This window comes from Astyanax mexicanus, chromosome 1 (assembly GCF_023375975.1).
Source record: "Astyanax mexicanus isolate ESR-SI-001 chromosome 1, AstMex3_surface, whole genome shotgun sequence".
Lineage (NCBI taxonomy): Eukaryota > Metazoa > Chordata > Actinopteri > Characiformes > Acestrorhamphidae > Astyanax > Astyanax mexicanus.
The window spans coordinates 32962501-32982684 of record NC_064408.1 but is presented as its reverse complement, the minus strand read 5'-3'; the positions used below and the strand labels follow the sequence as shown (position 1 = coordinate 32982684).

At 38.8% G+C, this 20184-nt stretch overlaps 1 protein-coding gene and 1 long non-coding RNA gene across 4 annotated transcripts in view; both read left to right on the top strand.

The window, feature by feature from the left end:
* Window positions 1-287: 287 nt before the first annotated feature.
* Window positions 288-5598, top strand: LOC111193111 (uncharacterized). Of its 2 annotated transcripts, none has more exons than XR_007438537.1 (5): window positions 288-626; window positions 1232-1265; window positions 1768-1832; window positions 2782-3138; window positions 5329-5598. It is a non-coding gene; the product is annotated as an uncharacterized LOC111193111 (long non-coding RNA). The 2 variants fall into 2 exon arrangements; XR_007438536.1 differs by having other exon boundaries at window positions 2782-3134; window positions 5329-5593.
* A 10867-nt stretch (window positions 5599-16465) lies between these two features.
* The window catches only part of LOC125799884 (tripartite motif-containing protein 16-like), a 28608-nt gene continuing 24889 nt past the window's right edge, over window positions 16466-20184 (top strand). For both annotated transcript variants that reach the window (XM_049476472.1, XM_049476471.1), the window contains exons 1-4: window positions 16466-17084; window positions 17418-17513; window positions 17805-18038; window positions 18232-18391. In XM_049476472.1, the coding sequence (XP_049332429.1) occupies window positions 16491-17084; window positions 17418-17513; window positions 17805-18038; window positions 18232-18391 (1084 nt within the window). In that variant the 5' untranslated portion in view covers window positions 16466-16490. The remainder of the gene's footprint in view (window positions 17085-17417; window positions 17514-17804; window positions 18039-18231; window positions 18392-20184) is intronic.

Below are 20184 nucleotides of genomic sequence, written 5' to 3'. Positions count from 1 at the left end.
CACGGAGTTCAGTAAAAAAACAGTAAGTAATTCAGCCTGTAATATTCTCAGAGGACGTCTGAAAAAGACAAAAAATTACCCCAGGACCCCCTGAGAAACTAATCCCAACCAGGTAGGGCTTTAGACTACAGATAAGAAAATTGGGTCTCAGAGTGCGGCTCATATGGAGAGAGATTAGTCTCAAAACTCCTGACAAATGTGTAAATGATAATCCATAAATTACACATACATCACAAATACATTTCACTGTTTACGAATAAATACATTTCAGTCTGTGTTGTATGACCCTGATAGCAGACTACTCCGATCCGGATCCGTTTTACCTCCGGCAGATCCGCGCTACAGTCAGGTCTGTTTAGTGGATCTGGTACGGCTTCACTCCGGGTTCGGGTTATGATTGTGACTCACGTTCAGATCCGTTTTACTGACGGTAAATCCGCATAACAGTCCGTCTCATTTCACGCCTTCCATATGACTTCGGCACGGAGTCAGATACCAGATGTGAGTTCAGTGTCAGTTCAGTGTCGTTTTGCGGATCCGGGCCGCATCGGCGGAGCGGCACAGGAGCGGGAGAAATTCAAACTCAGCGCGAGGACCAACTGACATCTGCTGAATCTGCGCTTCAGGTGAGTTAACTAGCTAACTAGCTAGCGTCATTTAATTACATATATTGCTCATTTTTAATCTTGTATATGCTAAAGTTGATTTATCACGTGTATGTTGGATAATATCAATTGTTTTTTTGTGTATTTAATGTTAATTGTTGTCAATTTGTAGGCAAAATTGACAAAAAGCTTCAGTTAACGATACCAGTTAGTATTAGCTAGTATAACTAGCTAAGCTAACCAGGCTAACTAGCTGAAATAAACGCTGTTAACTCATTTTGCTCGAGTAACACACCTTTTTTTTATTAAAATAAACAACTTTAGTTATTCTTAGAACCTTAAATAGTTGTGTTTGGGCTTAATTATAATAAAGCTCGTCAGACGTTTTCCTGCTCCACCTTGTATAGGTTGCTGCAACAGTGATTAATAGTTAGGTTTACAAAACTTATTGCCTCATTTAGTTTAGTTTGTTCATTATTTGCAAATAAGTTTTTGGATAACTCAATCTGGATACATAAAGTCTGATGCAAATCTGATGTATGGTAAGTTAAAGTTCAGCCTTTATTTAAAAAAAGAAAATGCTTAACTTACAATACTGAATGTAATTTTGTTTTGTTTGTTTTTAGGTGTAATCATTTACCCATCAAATCACCTAACAAGGTAATTAATTCTATTTTCCAGCAGTTCTGTAATTAATTTTGACTTTAAGTCTGTTGATACACGTTTGATTTGATATGTTTGCTCTTAATGTAGCATTTATCCACTTTCTTATTTTAATTGTTTGTTGTGCCACTGCACTAAAAACTTTAAGGGACACTGTAAGATTTTCTTGATTAATTTATATACATTTTTAAAGAAGTAAATTTACAACCATAAAAATTAGTGTTCCACTCCATTGAGCTGTAATATACAGAATAAAAGTCCTCTCATGTCTGATCTGGGCTCCACTGTGTTAAAACAAGGCTATGTAAGTATTTGCATGCCCTGCTATCAGAACTTTCTCAGCCTCGTTTCAACACCGTGGAGGTCAGATCAGACATGAGAGGAATATTATTCAGTGTATTACACCTCAATGGAGTGAAACAGTGATTTTGAAGTTCAGAATAGCTTTTAAGTTTGTGTTTTGTTTTCTGTCTGCGCTTGCTGCATCTCCCCCTCGCAGGATCAGCCTGGATCCTAACAGTACTTGATGCACTGAGCAGTGACATTATACATAGAGTAGTTAAGGTAAGAAATATACATTTCTTTCCTTTTAAAACATTTGTGTTGTTACGTATAATAACAATTACATCAGGCGTTATCAGATCGAGGTTCAAATTATCAAATCAAATTGTTGGCGGGGACCATTTAAAAAATCACTGGATATTGGTGTCCGGGCTAACTCTATACCCTTGAGTAAAGTAACCAAGTACTAATACTTCATTACTTTTCATCCCTTTGCTTTATCTTAAATGATTGCCACCTTTTGAACTAAAATAATTCCTAATCAGTTGTCTATTCCTGACTAGAAAACTAAAAATAACAGTTTTAAATGTTTTGCTTTTTTTTAAGCTGGAGAGAACTACTGCAGGATTTCTCCAGACTCACTGTAATTACACATGGTCACCATGACACACTAAATAGGACAGGGGTGTTTTTCCTGAAAGTGATCAATCTTAGCGAATAACAAACAAACTAACGCATGACGTGAGAAAAGAACGAGCCAGTTCTTCAAGTGTTTCCCATAGAGCTTTGCAAAAAGTTCAAAGAGCGTCTTTGTTGACTCCTCCCCTTTGCAATTCCTGTAAATCCTGTATTTCCTTGGGAATTCCATATAAGTGTGTGTATGGTGCAGTAACAACTGGGTTACAGAATGCACAGACTTGGAGTCTGCACACTTGCTAAGACCGTGACCATCACCAGTTGTCTGCAGGAAACCACCTGTAGCATAAAATCAGTGGGCAGTTAGGTGGTACATGGTGGAACTCTGTGGAACTGAGTTGACCTAGAGGCACACATATATACAGTGAGGAAAATGAACACCCTGCGACTTTGCAAGTTCTCTCACTTATAAATCATTGAGGGGTCTGAAATTTTCATCTTTGGTGCATGTCCACCGTGAGAGACATAATAAAAATCCGGAAATCACAATTTATGATTTTTTAAAAATAATTTATTTAATTTACAACTTTCTCAGCAGGATTTGGTATCCGCAAAATGGTTCGAGGTCCTCAGCCCTCGCCTCCCCCAGCACAGAGGAAAACTACCAAGGGCGGTACTCTCATTATAGGAGATTCAATTGTTAGACATTTAAAAGTATCTAAGAGTAATGGCACAATTTCATGTCTTCCAGATGCTTGCATGCTGGTAGTCGGCAAGCGGCTCCCTGGGGCGCATTGTCAAAGCAGGAACCCCGGCACCATCGCCCTCCACGTGGGGATGAGCTTTCGGGAGCGACCGGCCCCGTTCCACAGAGACAGGCTTCTCTCTGTGAACATCGAGGCGGTGCTACGCTGAGACTGACTGTCTCTACCCAGTCACACCAGCCAAGTAGGTTTGTTTGCTGGTATTTCTGCTTGTACTATTTGTATGTCAATTCTTCATAATAGTGTAAATAAAACACGTTATCAAAATAGCTGGAAAATCTGTTTTAACAACTCCATTAGAATTAATACAAACTCGTCTGTCCTTCTGAGTTACAGCAACAACCACATTAAATCGGGGCTGTTAAATATAAGATCGCTGGCACCTAAATCAGTTACTGTAGGTTAAATTATCATTGACAATGCACTCTCTATGAGACATGGGTTAAAACTGATGGATATTTACCTCTAAATGAGTCCACTCCCCCCAGGTTCTAGCTATTTCATCTACCCATGCAGGACTGGTCAGGGTGGTGTAGTCGTCAGTTATAGGAATAAATCAAAATACAGAGTTTGAAGCTAAGTCATTTGAACTGTTTAACCTTATAGTCGCAGGCCCATCTACTGCCACCAAAACCCAACATTCATTCCTGCTGATAACTATGTACCGTCCTCCAGGACCATATGCAAAATTCACTAAGAAATTCAGTATATTTTTTAGCTGCAGTAGCTCTCAACTCTGACAGAGTTATCATTGTTGGTGACTTTAATATCTATTTTGAAAAGAAACAGGGCCCACGGAGAATAGCATTTAAATCAATTTTGGATGCATTAGCCTTCAATGAGAATGTAATGGGCCCACCTACTGATGTACTGACTCGTTTTGGCTATGTTGCAGCCAGGGGAATGCATTTTTGCAGAAAACCTGCTTTTTCATTAAATTTTTGAAATCTAATGTCTTTTACTCTCACGTCATTCATACTCTCTGGACGCATTTTGCACTCTCTGGACATGTTCATGGCAAAAATGTACCCACACCTACAAACTGCTCTTAAATCATTATACATCAATATTGTTTTGCTTTTTTTTTTCATAAATCAGGATTTTAACCATTTAAATAACTGTTTAATAATTTTATACAGTAATTACAGTGAGATAAAAAATGTGTTTTCAATGGAAGTCAATGGGGCATTTTTGGCCACGAAGGTGTTCAGAGGGAGTATTTGACACTACATTCTACCAATAAAAAAATTCTAAAATTCTACCAATGCCCCATACATCTAATATTTATTATATGAGAAATAGTACAACTTTTGTGGGGGTTTTTAATGAATAATTAATCATGAATGTAATTAAACTGTCAATTAAAGGGTTAAAATCCTGGAATGTATTAAATATTTGATCATTTTGATCAGGGCTGGATTTGATTAAGTGATTTATGAAAAAATAGCAAAAAAAAATGTATATGAGTATTTTATTGCTGATTTTGTGCATGTACATTTTTGGCAACAAAGGTGTCCAGAGGGTGCAAAATTTAAATCTGGCACTACGTAAAAAAATAATAATGCAATCAAATCAATTTTGTTGCTAATCTTTTACATGTCCAAGACTCTAATAGTCACCAATGCCTCATTTGTCTGCTGTTTGTTTTGTGGAAAATAATTTTTGTGTTTTTTTTGTGTTTTTTTTGCCAAAATACAACAATAGTTAAAATATTTAAACTGTCATTTAAAGGGTTAAAATCCTGAAAATTATTTAATGTTTGGTAGTTTTGGGTAGAACGGAAGTTGATTAAGTGATTTTATGAAAAAAAAAAAAGTTTATTTATGTAAAAAAAAAAAAATATTGATGTATAATGATTTAAGAGCATTTTTTAGGTGCTTGTACATTTTTACCACAAACGTGTCCAGAGGGTGCAAAATTTGAAGGGGGCTTGAGGGTTAACCTGAACATTTATCACCTGGCCGCTTTATTAGCAAAAACACAATTACAACTGCAACAACAAATGCATTTATCAAAAACCGCTGACTTATATTCTATTGTAAATAAAATACAATATAATTTTAAGTACGAGTTAACAAAGTTCTTAGCCTTAGAAAGCTTTTGGGAAATGCACCCCAAAGCTATAAGTGCACTTTTTATTTATCTTTCTTTTAATTTTGGGTGCATAATTCCAGTAAAATGGTAATTATTTATTATGTGAAATGGTATAAATGAAAATTAGCTGGCCCCTGTTAAATACAGCTGTGACATTTATATATCTTTTAGAAATTTGGTCAAATGAAAAACACTTGTCATTTTAGTACGCTATATTCATTTCTAGCCACTTCTTTTCTGCTGTTTCTGAAATAAAATATTTTCTTATTTTGTCTTTTTTATAGGCTGCACTGTAGTGGTGTTAAGTGTCCAAGAATGCTCTCATCAGTGGAGGCACAGCTGGCTGCAAAAAACGTCTGTGTCTGCATGTTTATATTATGTGAATTAAAAATGGTTTTATTATTAAAATAATTGTATTAATGCCTGTTGATTTATAAATTGTTTAATTGAAATCAAATTTTATTTAAGTAGCTTAATTAAGTATTGCATTTATAACTGATGGTATTTTATTTAATTAGCTTAAGTATTGCATTTATAAGTGATGGTATTTTATTTAATTAGCTTAATTAATATTGCATTTATAAGTGATGGTATTTTATTGAATTAGCTTAATTAATATTGCATTTATAAGTGATGATATTTTATATAATTAGCTTAATTAAGTATTGCATTTATAAGTGATGGTATTTTATTTAATTAGCTTAATTAAGTATTGCATTTATAACTGATGGTACTTTCATTAATTAGCTTAATTAAGTATTGCATATATAAGTTATGGTATTTTATTTAATTAGCTTAATTAAGTATTGCATTTATAATTATTGTATTTCATTTAGCTAACCTAATTAAGGATTGCATTTACAACTAATGTTTTTTTATTATATTATTTAAATATTGCATTTGTAATTTAATGTACTGTATTAAACTCTTTTAATTTATCAATGTAAAAAAGAAGTCAAATAGCTTAGTGCTCTTTCTTTACTACTTTTATTTTGAAATATGTCATTATAATCATTAATAAGTAGGCTGGGGAACGTGAAAAGGCCGTGGCTTGGCCGTAGCTAATACGGAACTAATACGGAACTAATCCGGGGCTGATCCAGATCTGGTCCAGATCTGTAACGGACCTGTTCCAGCGAGTGTAACGGTAAGCGGATCCGGCGCGGATCCGGCCCATATTCGGTCTAAAGGAACACCTGAAACGCTTGGTCTGGACTGGTGCTGGCCCAGTATCTTTTTGACTCTGTAAAACGGATCCGTGACGGTTTTGGCCCGTTGTGCATCTGGACCCCGGCCCAGAACCGTTTTACGGATCCGGCGCGGAACTTGTGATAGACTCGGCCCGGATCCGGCCAGAATGCTTTTTGCTATCTGGGGAGTTTAACAAATACTGTTAAACTCATAAATTTCTAGTTTTTATATATAAATCATAATTTGCATGTGAAACTGAATGCATTTCTTTTACATGTAATTGCATATTTTTTAAAGCTGAAGTCTCGAACTGCATTTATAAAATGTGCATCTGCATTTGTGGATCACGTTTGTTTTTTGTTAATTTCCTCACGCATATTTTGGGTTTTGAGACTTTCCTTTCGCATTTTGCACCTGATCCACACGAAAGCACCACTCAATTCACAAATGTGAAAGCAACAAGCGAACAAGCCGCCGCGAGGTGGCGCTGTTCATTTGGAGGAATGGTGTAAGGCCTGATAGGCTTCATTTGTTCGCGTTTGCGCTCGTTTCTCTCTGTTTCTTCGGGTCGGCGACTTTTTACTTCTGTTGTAAAATAGTGTCCACGTAATTTCGTACTTTAAAGTGTAAAAAAACAGTCAGAATATGTTTAAATGCTCATTAAAACATACAATGACTCGATTTCGCTCCATTTTCCGCTCCGTGCAATAGATTGAGTTCAGCTGATAAGGTGGATTTAGTCATATCCTTTATTTAAAGCTACATTATTCTGTTCAGACTCCAGTAAGTATAGTTTATTTGGGATTGTCTAGTCTCAACACACTCACTAAATTGGGTAAATACATGTGTAATGTTTGAAATATGTATTACTCTTATAAATAAACTACATTACATGGCACAGCAGTTAGTCAGTAGTATTATTTTATATCAACTTTGCTACTAAAATTACACCTTGAAAAATGTTCCCCGCTTTATTGAGGTTCTAGCGCATGTACTTCTTACTTTTGCAGAACTAATGTGTCTTATTTTATAGTTTTTATACATACAGTTGTTTACAGCAGAATACTCAGAGAACAGAGTTAAACTGGAGTGGATTTAATGTACAGTAATGATGCTAATAAACTATATATCTGTTACCATTTCACCCAGTAACTTTAACACTATCTGCACCACTTTCACACTGAAAACACAGGGGGAACATATTTAACCAGAGTCTGGGAAAAGTGGTTCCCCTATTGTTTAATAAAGTCATGTGACAAGTCTAAAAATAATGTATTTTCTCCAAACATTTCCCCAGACTTCAGTTAAATGTTACCTTGTGTTTTCAGTGTAAAATTGGTGCAGATAGTTTTAAAGTTTAAAGAGTCAAATGAGACTTCAACTTAAAAAAAATATGCAAGTACATGTAAAAGAAATGCATTCAGTTTCACATGGAAATTATGATTTATATATAAAAACTGTGTATTTTTTGTGTATAGAAATGTGTATTTATAAGTTTAACAGTATTTGTACAAATTGCAGGTCGAGAGACAGACTGAAATGTATTTATTTGTGAACAGTGAAATGTATTTGTGATGTATGTGTAACTTATGAATTATCATTTACACACTTGTGGTAGTTTTGAGACTAATCTCTCTCATAATGCCATACATGGGGTGTCACCAAGTGACAAGTGATTAATTAGAAATGATTCTGCGTCAGATTTTTTTGCACAGGGTCATATAAAATTAATATGTTTCAACTCCGCCAAGTCACAGCACAGCCAATCACAGCTCAGCTAACCTGCTGTCTCTGAGAACGTCTAGGTTCAGAATGGAGATATTTGACGGAAAAAAAAGAAAAACAGGTAATTTTTCCAAAACAAAACAAGTGACTGTAAAAAAAACTTGGTAGGAGATGAGGATACCGGTTAATGTCAGAGACATTACACTGTTACTCATGCTCTGTAAATAACAACCATTAATTTACTCCCAGTTTAAAAAATGTTCAGTGTAAAACATTTTCCTCCTTCCTCCAACCTGGATTCACCTCCATCCACACTACAAACCTGCTGCACACACATAGCATGAGGGTGCTGGAGTGAAGGGTGTGTCTGTTCACAGTTTTATATTTTTATTGTAGAAAGCACCTAACATTTTAATGATTTGATAACCAGATTAAATTATCTATATTTTTAAGACAGATGATTGGAACAAAATAGAAGGAGTAACTGGTGTCATGCTAGGACAGCTATCCTAATCCCACTCACTATCCACTGGGGTCCCCCAGGGCTCAGTACTGGAACCCCTTCTCATTTCCATCTACACCATGTCTCTGGGCCAGGTTATCCTCTCACATGGCTTTTCCTACCATTGCTTTGATGATGACACCCAACTTTATCTGTCATTACCATCTGATGACCCTTTGATCTCAGTGTGGATATTGCAGGGCCTTTTTCCTAACGGATGAAGGCACACAAAATTAATCTAATTCTATCCAAAACTGAACTACTGGTTCTTCCAGCAAAACCATCCATCAAAAACAACACCATAACCATCAACTCACTCTCACTCTCCCTACCAAAGGTTTCTAGGGAACCTAGGTGTTATGATTGAAGATCAGCTGTCCTCATGATGTTGCTTAAGTTGTTCTGTTCTGCTTCTTTACTCTTTACAATATAGGTCAAATTCGACCGTTTCTAACGCAACAGGCCACCCAAGCATGGGTCATCTAAAATCTTGTCCACTTAAATGCAGTGCTAACGGGCCTGATCTTCAACCAACCAAAACAGGCGCATGTAACCCCACTGCTGATTGAGCTCCACTGGCTACCGGTTGCTGCTCGTATCAAATTCAAAGGGTAACACTTTATAATACTGTTCCATAGTTAATAGGTAACTAAGCAGTAACTAATTAATAGTGCTGCATTAACACCTAAATATTTTCTATTAACTACCAGGGAGTACTGAATAATTACTCAGTAGATAGTACTGAACTAATGATTATAGTAGTTCACTATTAACTCCACAATAATTACTGAGACTTACATATCTCCCAGAGAACTACTTACTAATGATGTCTTCTTTATAATAACTACTTATTAATTACTGCTCAAATCAACATTAATTACTGAAAACCCTTACATCCCACCTGGGGAACTATAGATCTAAATCAGGCATATTTGAGTTAAATGCATAATAATTGAAGTCATATTTGAATTAAGCAAGTGACACCATTTGTAGTAGTGGTAACCTTAATTACCTCATTATCCTCAGTTCCTTCCAAATATTAGCAACATATAGTAAAATACTTCAGTGTGTATTACTCTGCTTAACCATCATTTTTGGAAGAAAAAAACAACATTATAACGTAATTATTATTGCATAGAAGACATTGATGAAAGTTCTCCAGAAGGCATCTGAGACTCTAAGAATGACTGTAAGACTGTAATAATGTAACAATCATTGCTTTAATACTAGGTATCAGCCTTATAAAAGTGCATCTTCACCCTTTGCAGTCTCACAGAGATTTATTTAACTGCGCATTATTAGGGTAATTACGGTAATTTCACAGCGGACGCAGCTCTCCTGGTCCTTCGTGTAAATTATCTGCTGTGCTGCTGCTGGAAGAGGATTAAGAGCGACTCTGCTGCTTTCATATTTCTGTATTTGATTGAAAATAAACTAGTAATCAAGATATTGAGATCTTTTCCAGCTTATTTTACCCCCGGATCAGAGGAGGACTCTTTGTGGGTTGTTAACCAGCTTTAGGATGTGTGTTAGCTAGGTTATGTGTGTGTTAGTTAGCTAGTTTAAATGTGTGTTAGTTAGCTAGGTTATGTGTGTTCGTTTGCTACCTAAGTTAACTTTTATGTGTGGGTTAGTTAGCTAGGTTATATGTGTGTTAGCAAGTTAAATGCGTGTGTGTCAGTTAGCTAGGTTAAATGTGTGTAAGTTAGCAAGCTAAGTTAGCTAGGGGAAATGTGTGTGTGTTAGCTAGGTTAATTGTGTTAACTAGGTTAAATGTGTGTGTGTTAGTTAACTAGGTTAAATGTGTGTGTGTTAGTTAGCTAGGTTAAATGTGTTATTATTATTATTATTATTATTAATGTATATTTCCCTTTATAATACTGTGACATGATCTGCAGTAACTCCTAAAGATGTCTTCTTTAGCATTGTCGCTAAAAGACTGACGAAGTACCTGAAGGAAAACAACATGATAGACACATCGGTGCAGAAAGCCGGTATACCTGGGTTCTCAGGATGCTTAGAACACATAAGCATGATATGGCACCAGATACAATCAGCCAGAAAGGAAGGAAGAGACCTGCACGTCCTGTTCTTAGACCTTGCCAACGCCTTTGGATCTATCCCCCATTCTCTTATCTGGGCAGCCTTTGACTTCTTCCACATCCCAAATACCATCACAAACATGGTGAGGAACTACTTCCAAGATCTGCAATTCTGTATTCAAACAACAGAATACACAACATCGTGGCAATCCTTGGAAGTGGGAATAATGGCTGGATGTACCATCTCCCCACTTGCTTTCACCATGGCGATGGAGGTAATCATTCGAGCCTCCAAGTGGGTGGTGGGAGGAGAACGTCTGCAATCTGGACATCGCCTACCCCCCATTCGTGCATACATGGATGATTTGACCACGTTGACCTCAACCGTCGCATGTACAAAACAATTACTGGGAAAACTTCAGGACAACATTGACTGGGCACGGATGAGGTTTAAACCCAGTAAATCCCGGAGTTTATCCATAAGCAAGGGAAAACTGGTTGACCAGAGGTTTCACATCAAGGAAACACCCATTCCGCTGGTATCAGAACTGCCTGTGAAGAGCCTTGGGCGCTGGTATAACGCCAGCCTCAAGGACTCTGACCAGGCTGACCAGCTGAGGAAAGAAACCATCAAAGGCCTGGCCAGCATAGACAAAACCTTGCTTCCTGGGAGATTAAAATTGTGGTGCCTGCAGTTTGGATTACTGCCCCGCCTGATGTGGCCCCTGACGGTATATGAGGTCCCCATGACCAAAGTTGAGAAGCTTGAGAGGACAGTCAGTTCATATATCAAGAAGTGGCTTGGCCTCCCACGCTGCCTCAGCAACATCAACTTATTTGGACATGGTGCCCTGGATTTGCCCATCTCTAGCCTCACAGAGGAGTTTAAATGCACCAAAGTGAGGCTAAACATGACCCTGACTGACTCCCAAGATGAACGGATTCAATTGGCTGCTCCCAGACTGGCAACTGGGAAAAAATGGACTCCATCTGAGGCCATAGAACAAGCAAAATCCGCTCTCAGGCATGGAGACATTGTAGGCCAGGTACAGCATGGAAGAGGTGGGATTGGCCTTGGGACAAGCCGACCCACTTGGCACAAAGCAACACCAACCGAGAAAAGAAAGCTGGTCGTAGCAGAGGTGCGGCACCAAGAGGAGGCAAACAGACGCACAAAGGCAGTTTCACAGGCCAAACAGGGCCAGTGGACTAGCTGGGAAGGACTGGGTCAAAGAAAGATCAGCTGGAGGGATCTCTGGGAAATGGAAGGGAGCCAAATCAGCTTTATCGTCAGGGCCACCTATGACGTTCTTCCCACACCTACAAACCTCAGACAATGGTTTGGTGAAGATCCCTCTTGTGTGCTCTGTCAAACCCCTGCAACTCTGAAGCACATCCTCACTGGCTGTAAAACCAGCTTAGCTCAGGGCCGCTATACCTGGAGACACAACCAGGTATTAAGACAACTGGCCATCTTTCTGGAAGGAAGGAGAACCAGCACTAACGCCCTCCCTCCGTCAGTGCCTGGACGCATATCCTCCACACCATTTGTAAAAGCAGGACAACTCCCAGTAAAACCTGCAGCGAAAATGGAACCAACCCTCCTAGACAGTGCCCGGGACTGGAGAATGCAGGTTGACTTGGACCAGAGACTTGTCTTCCCACCTGAGATTGTCACAACTAGTCTCAGGCCAGATCTGGTCTTATGGTCAACTGCACAGAAGTCTGTTTTCATTGTGGAGCTAACTGTACCCTGGGAAGGGGCAGTTGGTGAAGCATATGAGCGGAAACGACTGAAGTACTCTGACTTAAAAGCAGACGCCGAACAACGTGGATGGCGTGCCCAGGTGCTTCCTATTGAGGTTGGCTGTAGAGGGTTTGTTGCCACATCTACAACCAAGTTGCTTAAGGTAATGGGAGTGAGAGGACAAGCCTTCCAGCAAGCTGCCAAAGCAATATCAGGAGCGGCGGAACGGAGCAGTAACTGGATATGGATGAAAAGGAAGGACTGCAACTGGGCTGCAAGATGACCATGGGGGTAAAAGCAGAGGGGGGCAAATCTGGGACGCCAGATGTTGCCGTTGAGCCCTCTGGAGGTGTCGTGGGCCTTTCAACGAAACACCAAAGAAGGAGGGTGCCCACCTGAAGACCCCTGTGAAGCGTTTACCCTCTAGCCCTAACCCCTCACCAAGTGCTGATTAGTTAAGGGATTGTACTAACTAGTCCTATAAGCTCAACAAAATTATTATTATTATTATTATTAATGTATATTTCCCTTTATAATACTGTGACATGATCTGCAGTAACTCCTAAAGAAGAACACAGTAACTCCTCAGTAATTAGTAATTAGTTAACATGTTTCTCACTTTATAATACTGTGGTATGATCTGCAGTAACTCCTAAAGAAGAACACAGTAACTCCTCAGTAATTAGTAATTAGCTAACATGTTTCTCACTTTATAATACTGTGGTATGATCTGCAGTAACTCCTAAAGAAGAACACAGTAACTCCTCAGTAATTAGTAATTAGCTAACATGTTTCTCACTTTATAATACTGTGGTATGATCTGCAGTAACTCCTAAAGAAGAACACAGTAACTCCTCAGTAATTAGTAATTAGTTACCATGTTTCTCACTTTATAATACTGTGGTATGATCTGCAGTAACTCCTAAAGAAGAACACAGTAACTCCTCAGTAATTAGTAATTAGCTAACATGTTTCTCACTTTATAATACTGTGGTATGATCTGCAGTAACTCCTAAAGAAGAACACAGTAACTCCTCAGTAATTAGTAATTAGTTACCATGTTTCTCACTTTATAATACTGTGGTATGATCTGCAGTAACTCCTAAAGAAGAACACAGTAACTCCTCAGTAATTAGTAATTAGTTACCATGTTTCTCACTTTATAATACTGTGGTATGATCTGCAGTAACTCCTAAAGAAGAACACAGTAACTCCTCAGTAATTAGTAATTAGTTAACATGTTTCTCACTTTATAATACTGTGGTATGATCTGCAGTAACTCCTAAAGAAGAACACAGTAACTCCTCAGTAATTAGTAATTAGCTAACATGTTTCTCACTTTATAATACTGTGGTATGATCTGCAGTAACTCCTAAAGAAGAACACAGTAACTCCTCAGTAATTAGTAATTAGTTACCATGTTTCTCACTTTATAATACTGTGGTATGATCTGCAGTAACTCCTAAAGAAGAACACAGTAACTCCTCAGTAATTAGTAATTAGTTAACATGTTTCTCACTTTATAATACTGTGGTATGATCTGCAGTAACTCCTAAAGAAGAACACAGTAACTCCTCAGTAATTAGTAATTAGCTAACATGTTTCTCACTTTATAATACTGTGGTATGATCTGCAGTAACTCCTAAAGAAGAACACAGTAACTCCTCAGTAATTAGTAATTAGTTACCATGTTTCTCACTTTATAATACTGTGGTATGATCTGCAGTAACTCCTAAAGAAGAACACAGTAACTCCTCAGTAATTAGTAATTAGTTAACATGTTTCTCACTTTATAATACTGTGGTATGATCTGCAGTAACTCCTAAAGAAGAACACAGTAACTCCTCAGTAATTAGTAATTAGCTAACATGTTTCTCACTTTATAATACTGTGGTATGATCTGCAGTAACTCCTAAAGAAGAACACAGTAACTCCTCAGTAATTAGTAATTAGTTACCATGTTTCTCACTTTATAATACTGTGGTATGATCTGCAGTAACTCCTAAAGAAGAACACAGTAACTCCTCAGTAATTAGTAATTAGTTAACATGTTTCTCACTTTATAATACTGTGGTATGATCTGCAGTAACTCCTAAAGAAGAACACAGTAACTCCTCAGTAATTAGTAATTAGCTAACATGTTTCTCACTTTATAATACTGTGACATGATCTACAGTAACTCCAGAACACAGTAACTGCTCAGTCATTAGTAATGGGTTACCATGTGCTGCTGTTAACTCCCGAAAAAAGAAGACAGGGACCCCTTATTAATTATCTATGAAGAACACAGGGATAGTTCGTTATCTAACATAAATATTTATTCATTTAAACATGATTTCCCCCATAATAAGGATGTTGGACACATATCCTACAGTAAAGCTGTATGTGAGCCATCACTTCTACTGAGCACATCTCCAGGAGGACTGAAGAAGAGCACAGGTTTAGAATAAACACCTGTAACACACTGACAGAACATTACAAAAATGGGGGTTAAGCAGACTACTGCACATTTCAGTGTGTCTAACATTTGGAAGATATTGAGCATACTAAGATAAGTAAGGTTAATATATGATAAGTGGTGTCACCGACTTTAATATCACCACTGATAGAATAACCTGCAGCAGCAGATAAACACACTGATAGAGGCTAGCGGTCCGGCGCTGTGGAATTACCGTAATTACCCTAATAATGGGCACTAAAAGTCTGAGACTGCAAGGCTAAGGATGAACGTTTATAAGGTTGGTGCTGAAAATTAAAGCAGTGACCATTAAAACAAAATTGAGTACAGTCAGTCTTAGAGTCTTCTGGAGAACATAAATAATGTCTACTATGTAATAATATTACGTTATTTTTTTATTATTTTTTTTCTTTTACAAATGGGGTTTAAGCAGATTACGACACACTGTAGTATTTCACTATATGTTGCTAATATTTGGAAGATAATGATGATAATAAGCTAATTAAGGTTACTACTACTACAAATGGTGTCACTCAAATATGCCTTTAATATCACCACTGATAGAATAATTGTTTGTGTAGACTGATTTAGATCTATAGTTCCCCAGGTGGCATGTAAGGGTTTTCAGTAGTTAATGTTGATTTGAGCAGTTAGTAATAAGTAGTTATTATAAAGAAGACATCATTAGTAAGTAGTTCTCTGGGAGATATGTAAGTCTCAGTAATTATTGTGAAGTTAATAGTGAACTACTATAATCATTAGTTCAGTACTATTTACTGAGTAATTATTCAGTACTCCCTGGTAGTTAATAGAAAATATTTAGGTGTTAATGCAGCACTATTAATTAGTTACTGCTTAGTTACTGCTTAGTTACCTATTAACTATGGAACAGTATTATAAAGTGTTGCCATTCAAAGCCTATAAGGTGATGATGGAACAGACTCTTTTCTAAAGCACTTTATCCTAAAGGCTTATGTTCCCTCCCAGGTGCTGCTCTCCTCCAGTGAACGTCACCTATAGCTTTACCAAACATTCACACAAAGCAATCCAGACTGTTCTCCTACACAGTTCCCTAATGGTGGAACAAACTACCTACTGCTACCATAGTAGGAGCCTCCCTTGCTACCTTCAAGAACATCTTAAATACTGAGCTCTTCAAATAGCACCTACTCTCATAACACCTCTAACAAACTAACTACTTCTAACCTCATTTCCTGCTCCACTGCTAAATGTTTTACTTTTTGCTTTGGATTTTAATGTCCTCTATTGCTAATGTACCTTATACATTGTAAGTCTCTTAGGATGAAGGTGTCCACTTAATACAGTGTAATGTAATGTAATAAATAATATGAAGACATTTCTTCAGTCAGACTGTAGATCTTTCTTCTTTTACAAGAGATTTTAATGCCACAGCTTCTGCAGTGCTGCATTAGATGAAGCAGAAGATTTGTTTGTATGACACGTTCTATCATTAGTCCTGTTGTCTACTTACATTAACATTTCAGTATGTGTGAGTGTGTGTGTGTCTGAGTGGGTGTTTAATGTAGTGCAGTAACTGTGTGTGGAATGTAGTGATGATTTATTCTAGGCTGGTGTTTTAGTTCTCAGAGCTGCAGTAATGATAGAAATAAAGATCCTCACAGAGACTGCAGATCATTTACAAGCTAAAGTTCATTTCATCCACGACAGCTGACCTCCACCAATCACATCTATCCTCTCTTTCTCCTCCTCTCTTTCTCCTCCTCCTCTCCTGCTCTCTCTCAGTCTAGAAGTGCAGGAAAATGGCAGAGGCCAGTATTTCAGTAGATCACGATCAGTTCAGCTGTCCAGTCTGTCTGGATCTGCTGAAGGATCCAGTGACTGTTCCCTGTGGACACAGTTTCTGTATGGTGTGTATTAATGGCTGCTGGGATCAGGAGGATCAGAGGGGGATCTACAGCTGCCCCCAGTGCAGAGAGACCTTCACTCCAAGGCCTGTTCTACGCAGAAACAACATGCTGGCTGAAGTGGTGGAGAAACTGAAGAAGAACACAGAACTCCAAGCTGCTTCTCCTGCTCCCCGTTACGCTGGAGCTGGAGATGTGGAGTGTGATTTCTGCACCGGGAGAAAACTCAGAGCCATCAAGTCCTGTCTGATGTGTCTGGCCTCCTTTTGTGAAGCTCACCTTAAACCTCACTATGAAGTTCCTGCTTGGAAGAAGCACAAGCTGGTTAAAGCGTCCACCCAGCTCCAAGAGAAGATCTGCTCTCAGCATGACAGACTGATCGAGATCTACTGTCGTACTGATCAGAGCTGTATCTGTTATTTATGTACAATGGATAAACACAAGGGTCATGATACAGTTCCTGCTACAACAGAACGAACTGAGAAACAGGTGAGAACTATTAAATCATTCAGAATCAGATCATGATAATCAGATTCATAGTCTAAAATAAGTATGATTTATCCGTTCAGCAATTTTGAGAAAATTATTTCTGTATATTAGTCTTTACATTTTGAGGAAATGCAATAAAGCTGTGTACAGAACTGTTCAGTAAACAGGTCAGACCAGTTAGTGAATATTTAACCAGCCAACACCCAACACCCACCTATCTGTCCTGTTTTTCTCATAGTAAAACTCAGTAGAATAAGAGTGAAAGTAACACAAATATCTGTAGATCATAATTCATAGAAATTCCTAAATATCATAAATTGTATGTGTTGATAGAATCAGCTGAAAGAGATACAGAAGAAACTCCAGCAGAGACTCCAGGAGAAGCAGAAGAAGCTGCAGGAGCTGAAACAGACTGTAAACACTCTTAAGGTGAGAACTGAGAAACAATCTGACATAAAGTCACATTTTTTTCATATTAAAACTCTGCTGTTCAAAATGACAGATTAGCTAACTGACCAACATATGTGCCACCTGGCCAAACACCTCAATGACTCATTAAAAAATATAATATGTTGTACTGACTGTGTATGTGTGTGTGTGTAATTGTGTGTGTGTAATTGTGTGTAATTGTGTGTGTGTGTGTGTGTGTAATTGTGTGTGTAATTGTGTGTGTGTGTGTGTGTGTGTGTGTGTGTGTGTGTGTGTGTGCGTGTGTAACAGCGCTCTGCACAGGCAGCAGTGGAGGACAGTGAGAGGATCTTTACTGAGCTGATCTGCTCCATTGAGAAAAAGCGCTCTGAGGTAACAGAGCTGATCAGAGATCAGGAGAAGGCTGAACTGAGTGGAGCTGAAGAACTCCTGGAGAAACTGCAGCAGGAGATGGCTGATCTAAAGAGGAGACACACTGAGCTGGAGCAGCTTTCACACACAGAGGATCACATCCATTTCCTCCAGGTAACTCTCACTGATCTCCAGAGGAAGCTGCTCCTCATCAAGCTTCTAAAACTCCTCTCAGCAAAAGTTCATGAAGCTCCAATAAATAAAGCTGTCTGGAATCCCAAGTTTCTCTTTAGTCTAATTTGCTCTGAGCTCCTTCATTTCTCTTCTCCACCATTATCTTCCTCCACTGTGTTTCTTCTCTCTGTAGAGTTTCCAGTCTCTCTGTGTCTCGTCTGGATCTGAGGACTCTCCCAGCATCACTGTCCATCAACATCCCTCATTTGATGGAGTGAGGAAATCTCTCTCTGAGCTGAAAGAGCGACTAGAGGAATTCTGCAGAGAGGAATTCAGGAAAATCCCTCCACATGGTGAGAGCTGCTGTCCTGCTGTCAGACAGAAGAATACAAGTTATTTTATTCAGATCACTGTAGAGAAACAAACCCACTCACATTTCTTTACAGAGCTGCTGATGATATCCAGGGTTCTCTGTGATTACAGTATTAATATAGACATTTTATTTACTATCTAGAACCCTCAGTGAATCTACATGTGTTTTGTGGACTATTGTAATATAACTTCCTGCATGTTTCCCTCCATCATGAAGGAATGTTTAAAAACATGAGGCATGAGATGACCACTGCTTGTTTAGGGAGTTGGGTGGTTGCATTAGAAATAATCACATTTTTCTGATGTTATAAAGAGCGTCAGGATCGAGCGACTGAGGCCACATGGTGAGTAAAGGAGAGCTGGTCATCAACCAAAACACCCAGATTCCTAGCAACCGTTGTTGGGGAGAGTGAGAGCGAATCGATGGTTATGGTGAAGTTGTGTTGGATAGATGGTTTTGCTGGTATAACCAGAAGTTCAGTCTTGGAAAGGTTTAGCTGGAGGTGATGCTCCTTCATCCATGAGGATATGTCTGAGAGACACTGTGATATCCGTGCAGAGATCAAAGAATCTTCAGGCCAGAATGACAGATAGAGCTGGGTGTCATCAGTAAAGCAATGGTAGGAAAAGTAATGTCAGCAGATAACCTGACCTAGAGAGGTGGTGTATATGAAAAAGAGAAGGGGTCCCAGTATTGCGCCCTGGGGGACCCCAGTGGATAATGAGTGGGCTGAGGATAGCTGTCCTTGCCATGACACCTTGAATAAGTGCCCAGTGAGGTATGATTTAAACCATGACAGCACATTGTCTGAGATCCCCATGTTTGAGAGTATAGTTAGGAGGAAGTCATGGTTGACTGTGTTGAAGGCGGCTGAGAGGTCCAGCAGAATGAGCATTGAGGACTGTCCTGCAGCTCTGGCAATTTTTAATGTGTCTCTCACAGAAAACAGAGCCGTTTCTGTGGAGTGTCCTTTTTTAAAACCTGATTGGTTCTGGTCCAGGAGGTCATTCTGGGAGAGGAAATCATAGACCTGATTGAGAACAGCACTTTCTAATGTTTCAGAAAGAAAAGGTAGTAGTGAGACCGGTCTGTAGTTATCAACCTGGGCGGGGTTGAGAGAAGGCTTTTTAAGCAGTGGTGTCACATGTGCTTGTTTCAAAGCAGTCAGGAATACACTGGAAGTTAAGGATCGTGTGAGTAATAGCTGGAATGATTGCAGGTGCAGTGGTTTGTAGTAGGTCTGTAGGAATTGGGTCAAGTGGACATGGTGTAGGACGGCTACGTGTTAGGAGAGCCAGTGTCTCGTTCTCAGTGAGGCCTTTGTGATGCCTTCAGTAGAGGGATACCGATCAGCAGAGCATGTAGTAGGACTGCTACATGTTGCATCAGTAAACTGGCTGCTGATGGCTGCCAGTAAAAATGAGGCAAGTGTTTCGGCTGTAAGGCAGGTAGCCTGAGGAGTAGGTAGAGATAGGAGGTGGAGTAGGTGGAGGGTTGAGTAGTGTTTTAAATGTTGCAAATAGTTTCCGGGAGTCTGTGAGAGAGCTGATTTTTTGTGATACAATTCAGCTTTAGCAGTAGTGAGGCTGGATGAAAGAGAAGCCCCTGAGGGTATCATTTTTAAGCCGCGGCTGTGGGTTGTTTGAGCGGATGGCTCGAGATGTTAGAGGACAGAGGTTGTCCAAACAGGAGCTTAGCATGGAACACACTGTATTAGTGGCATCATTTACAATGAGAGATGAAAATGAGCCTAAGGGAGGCATATTATCAGTC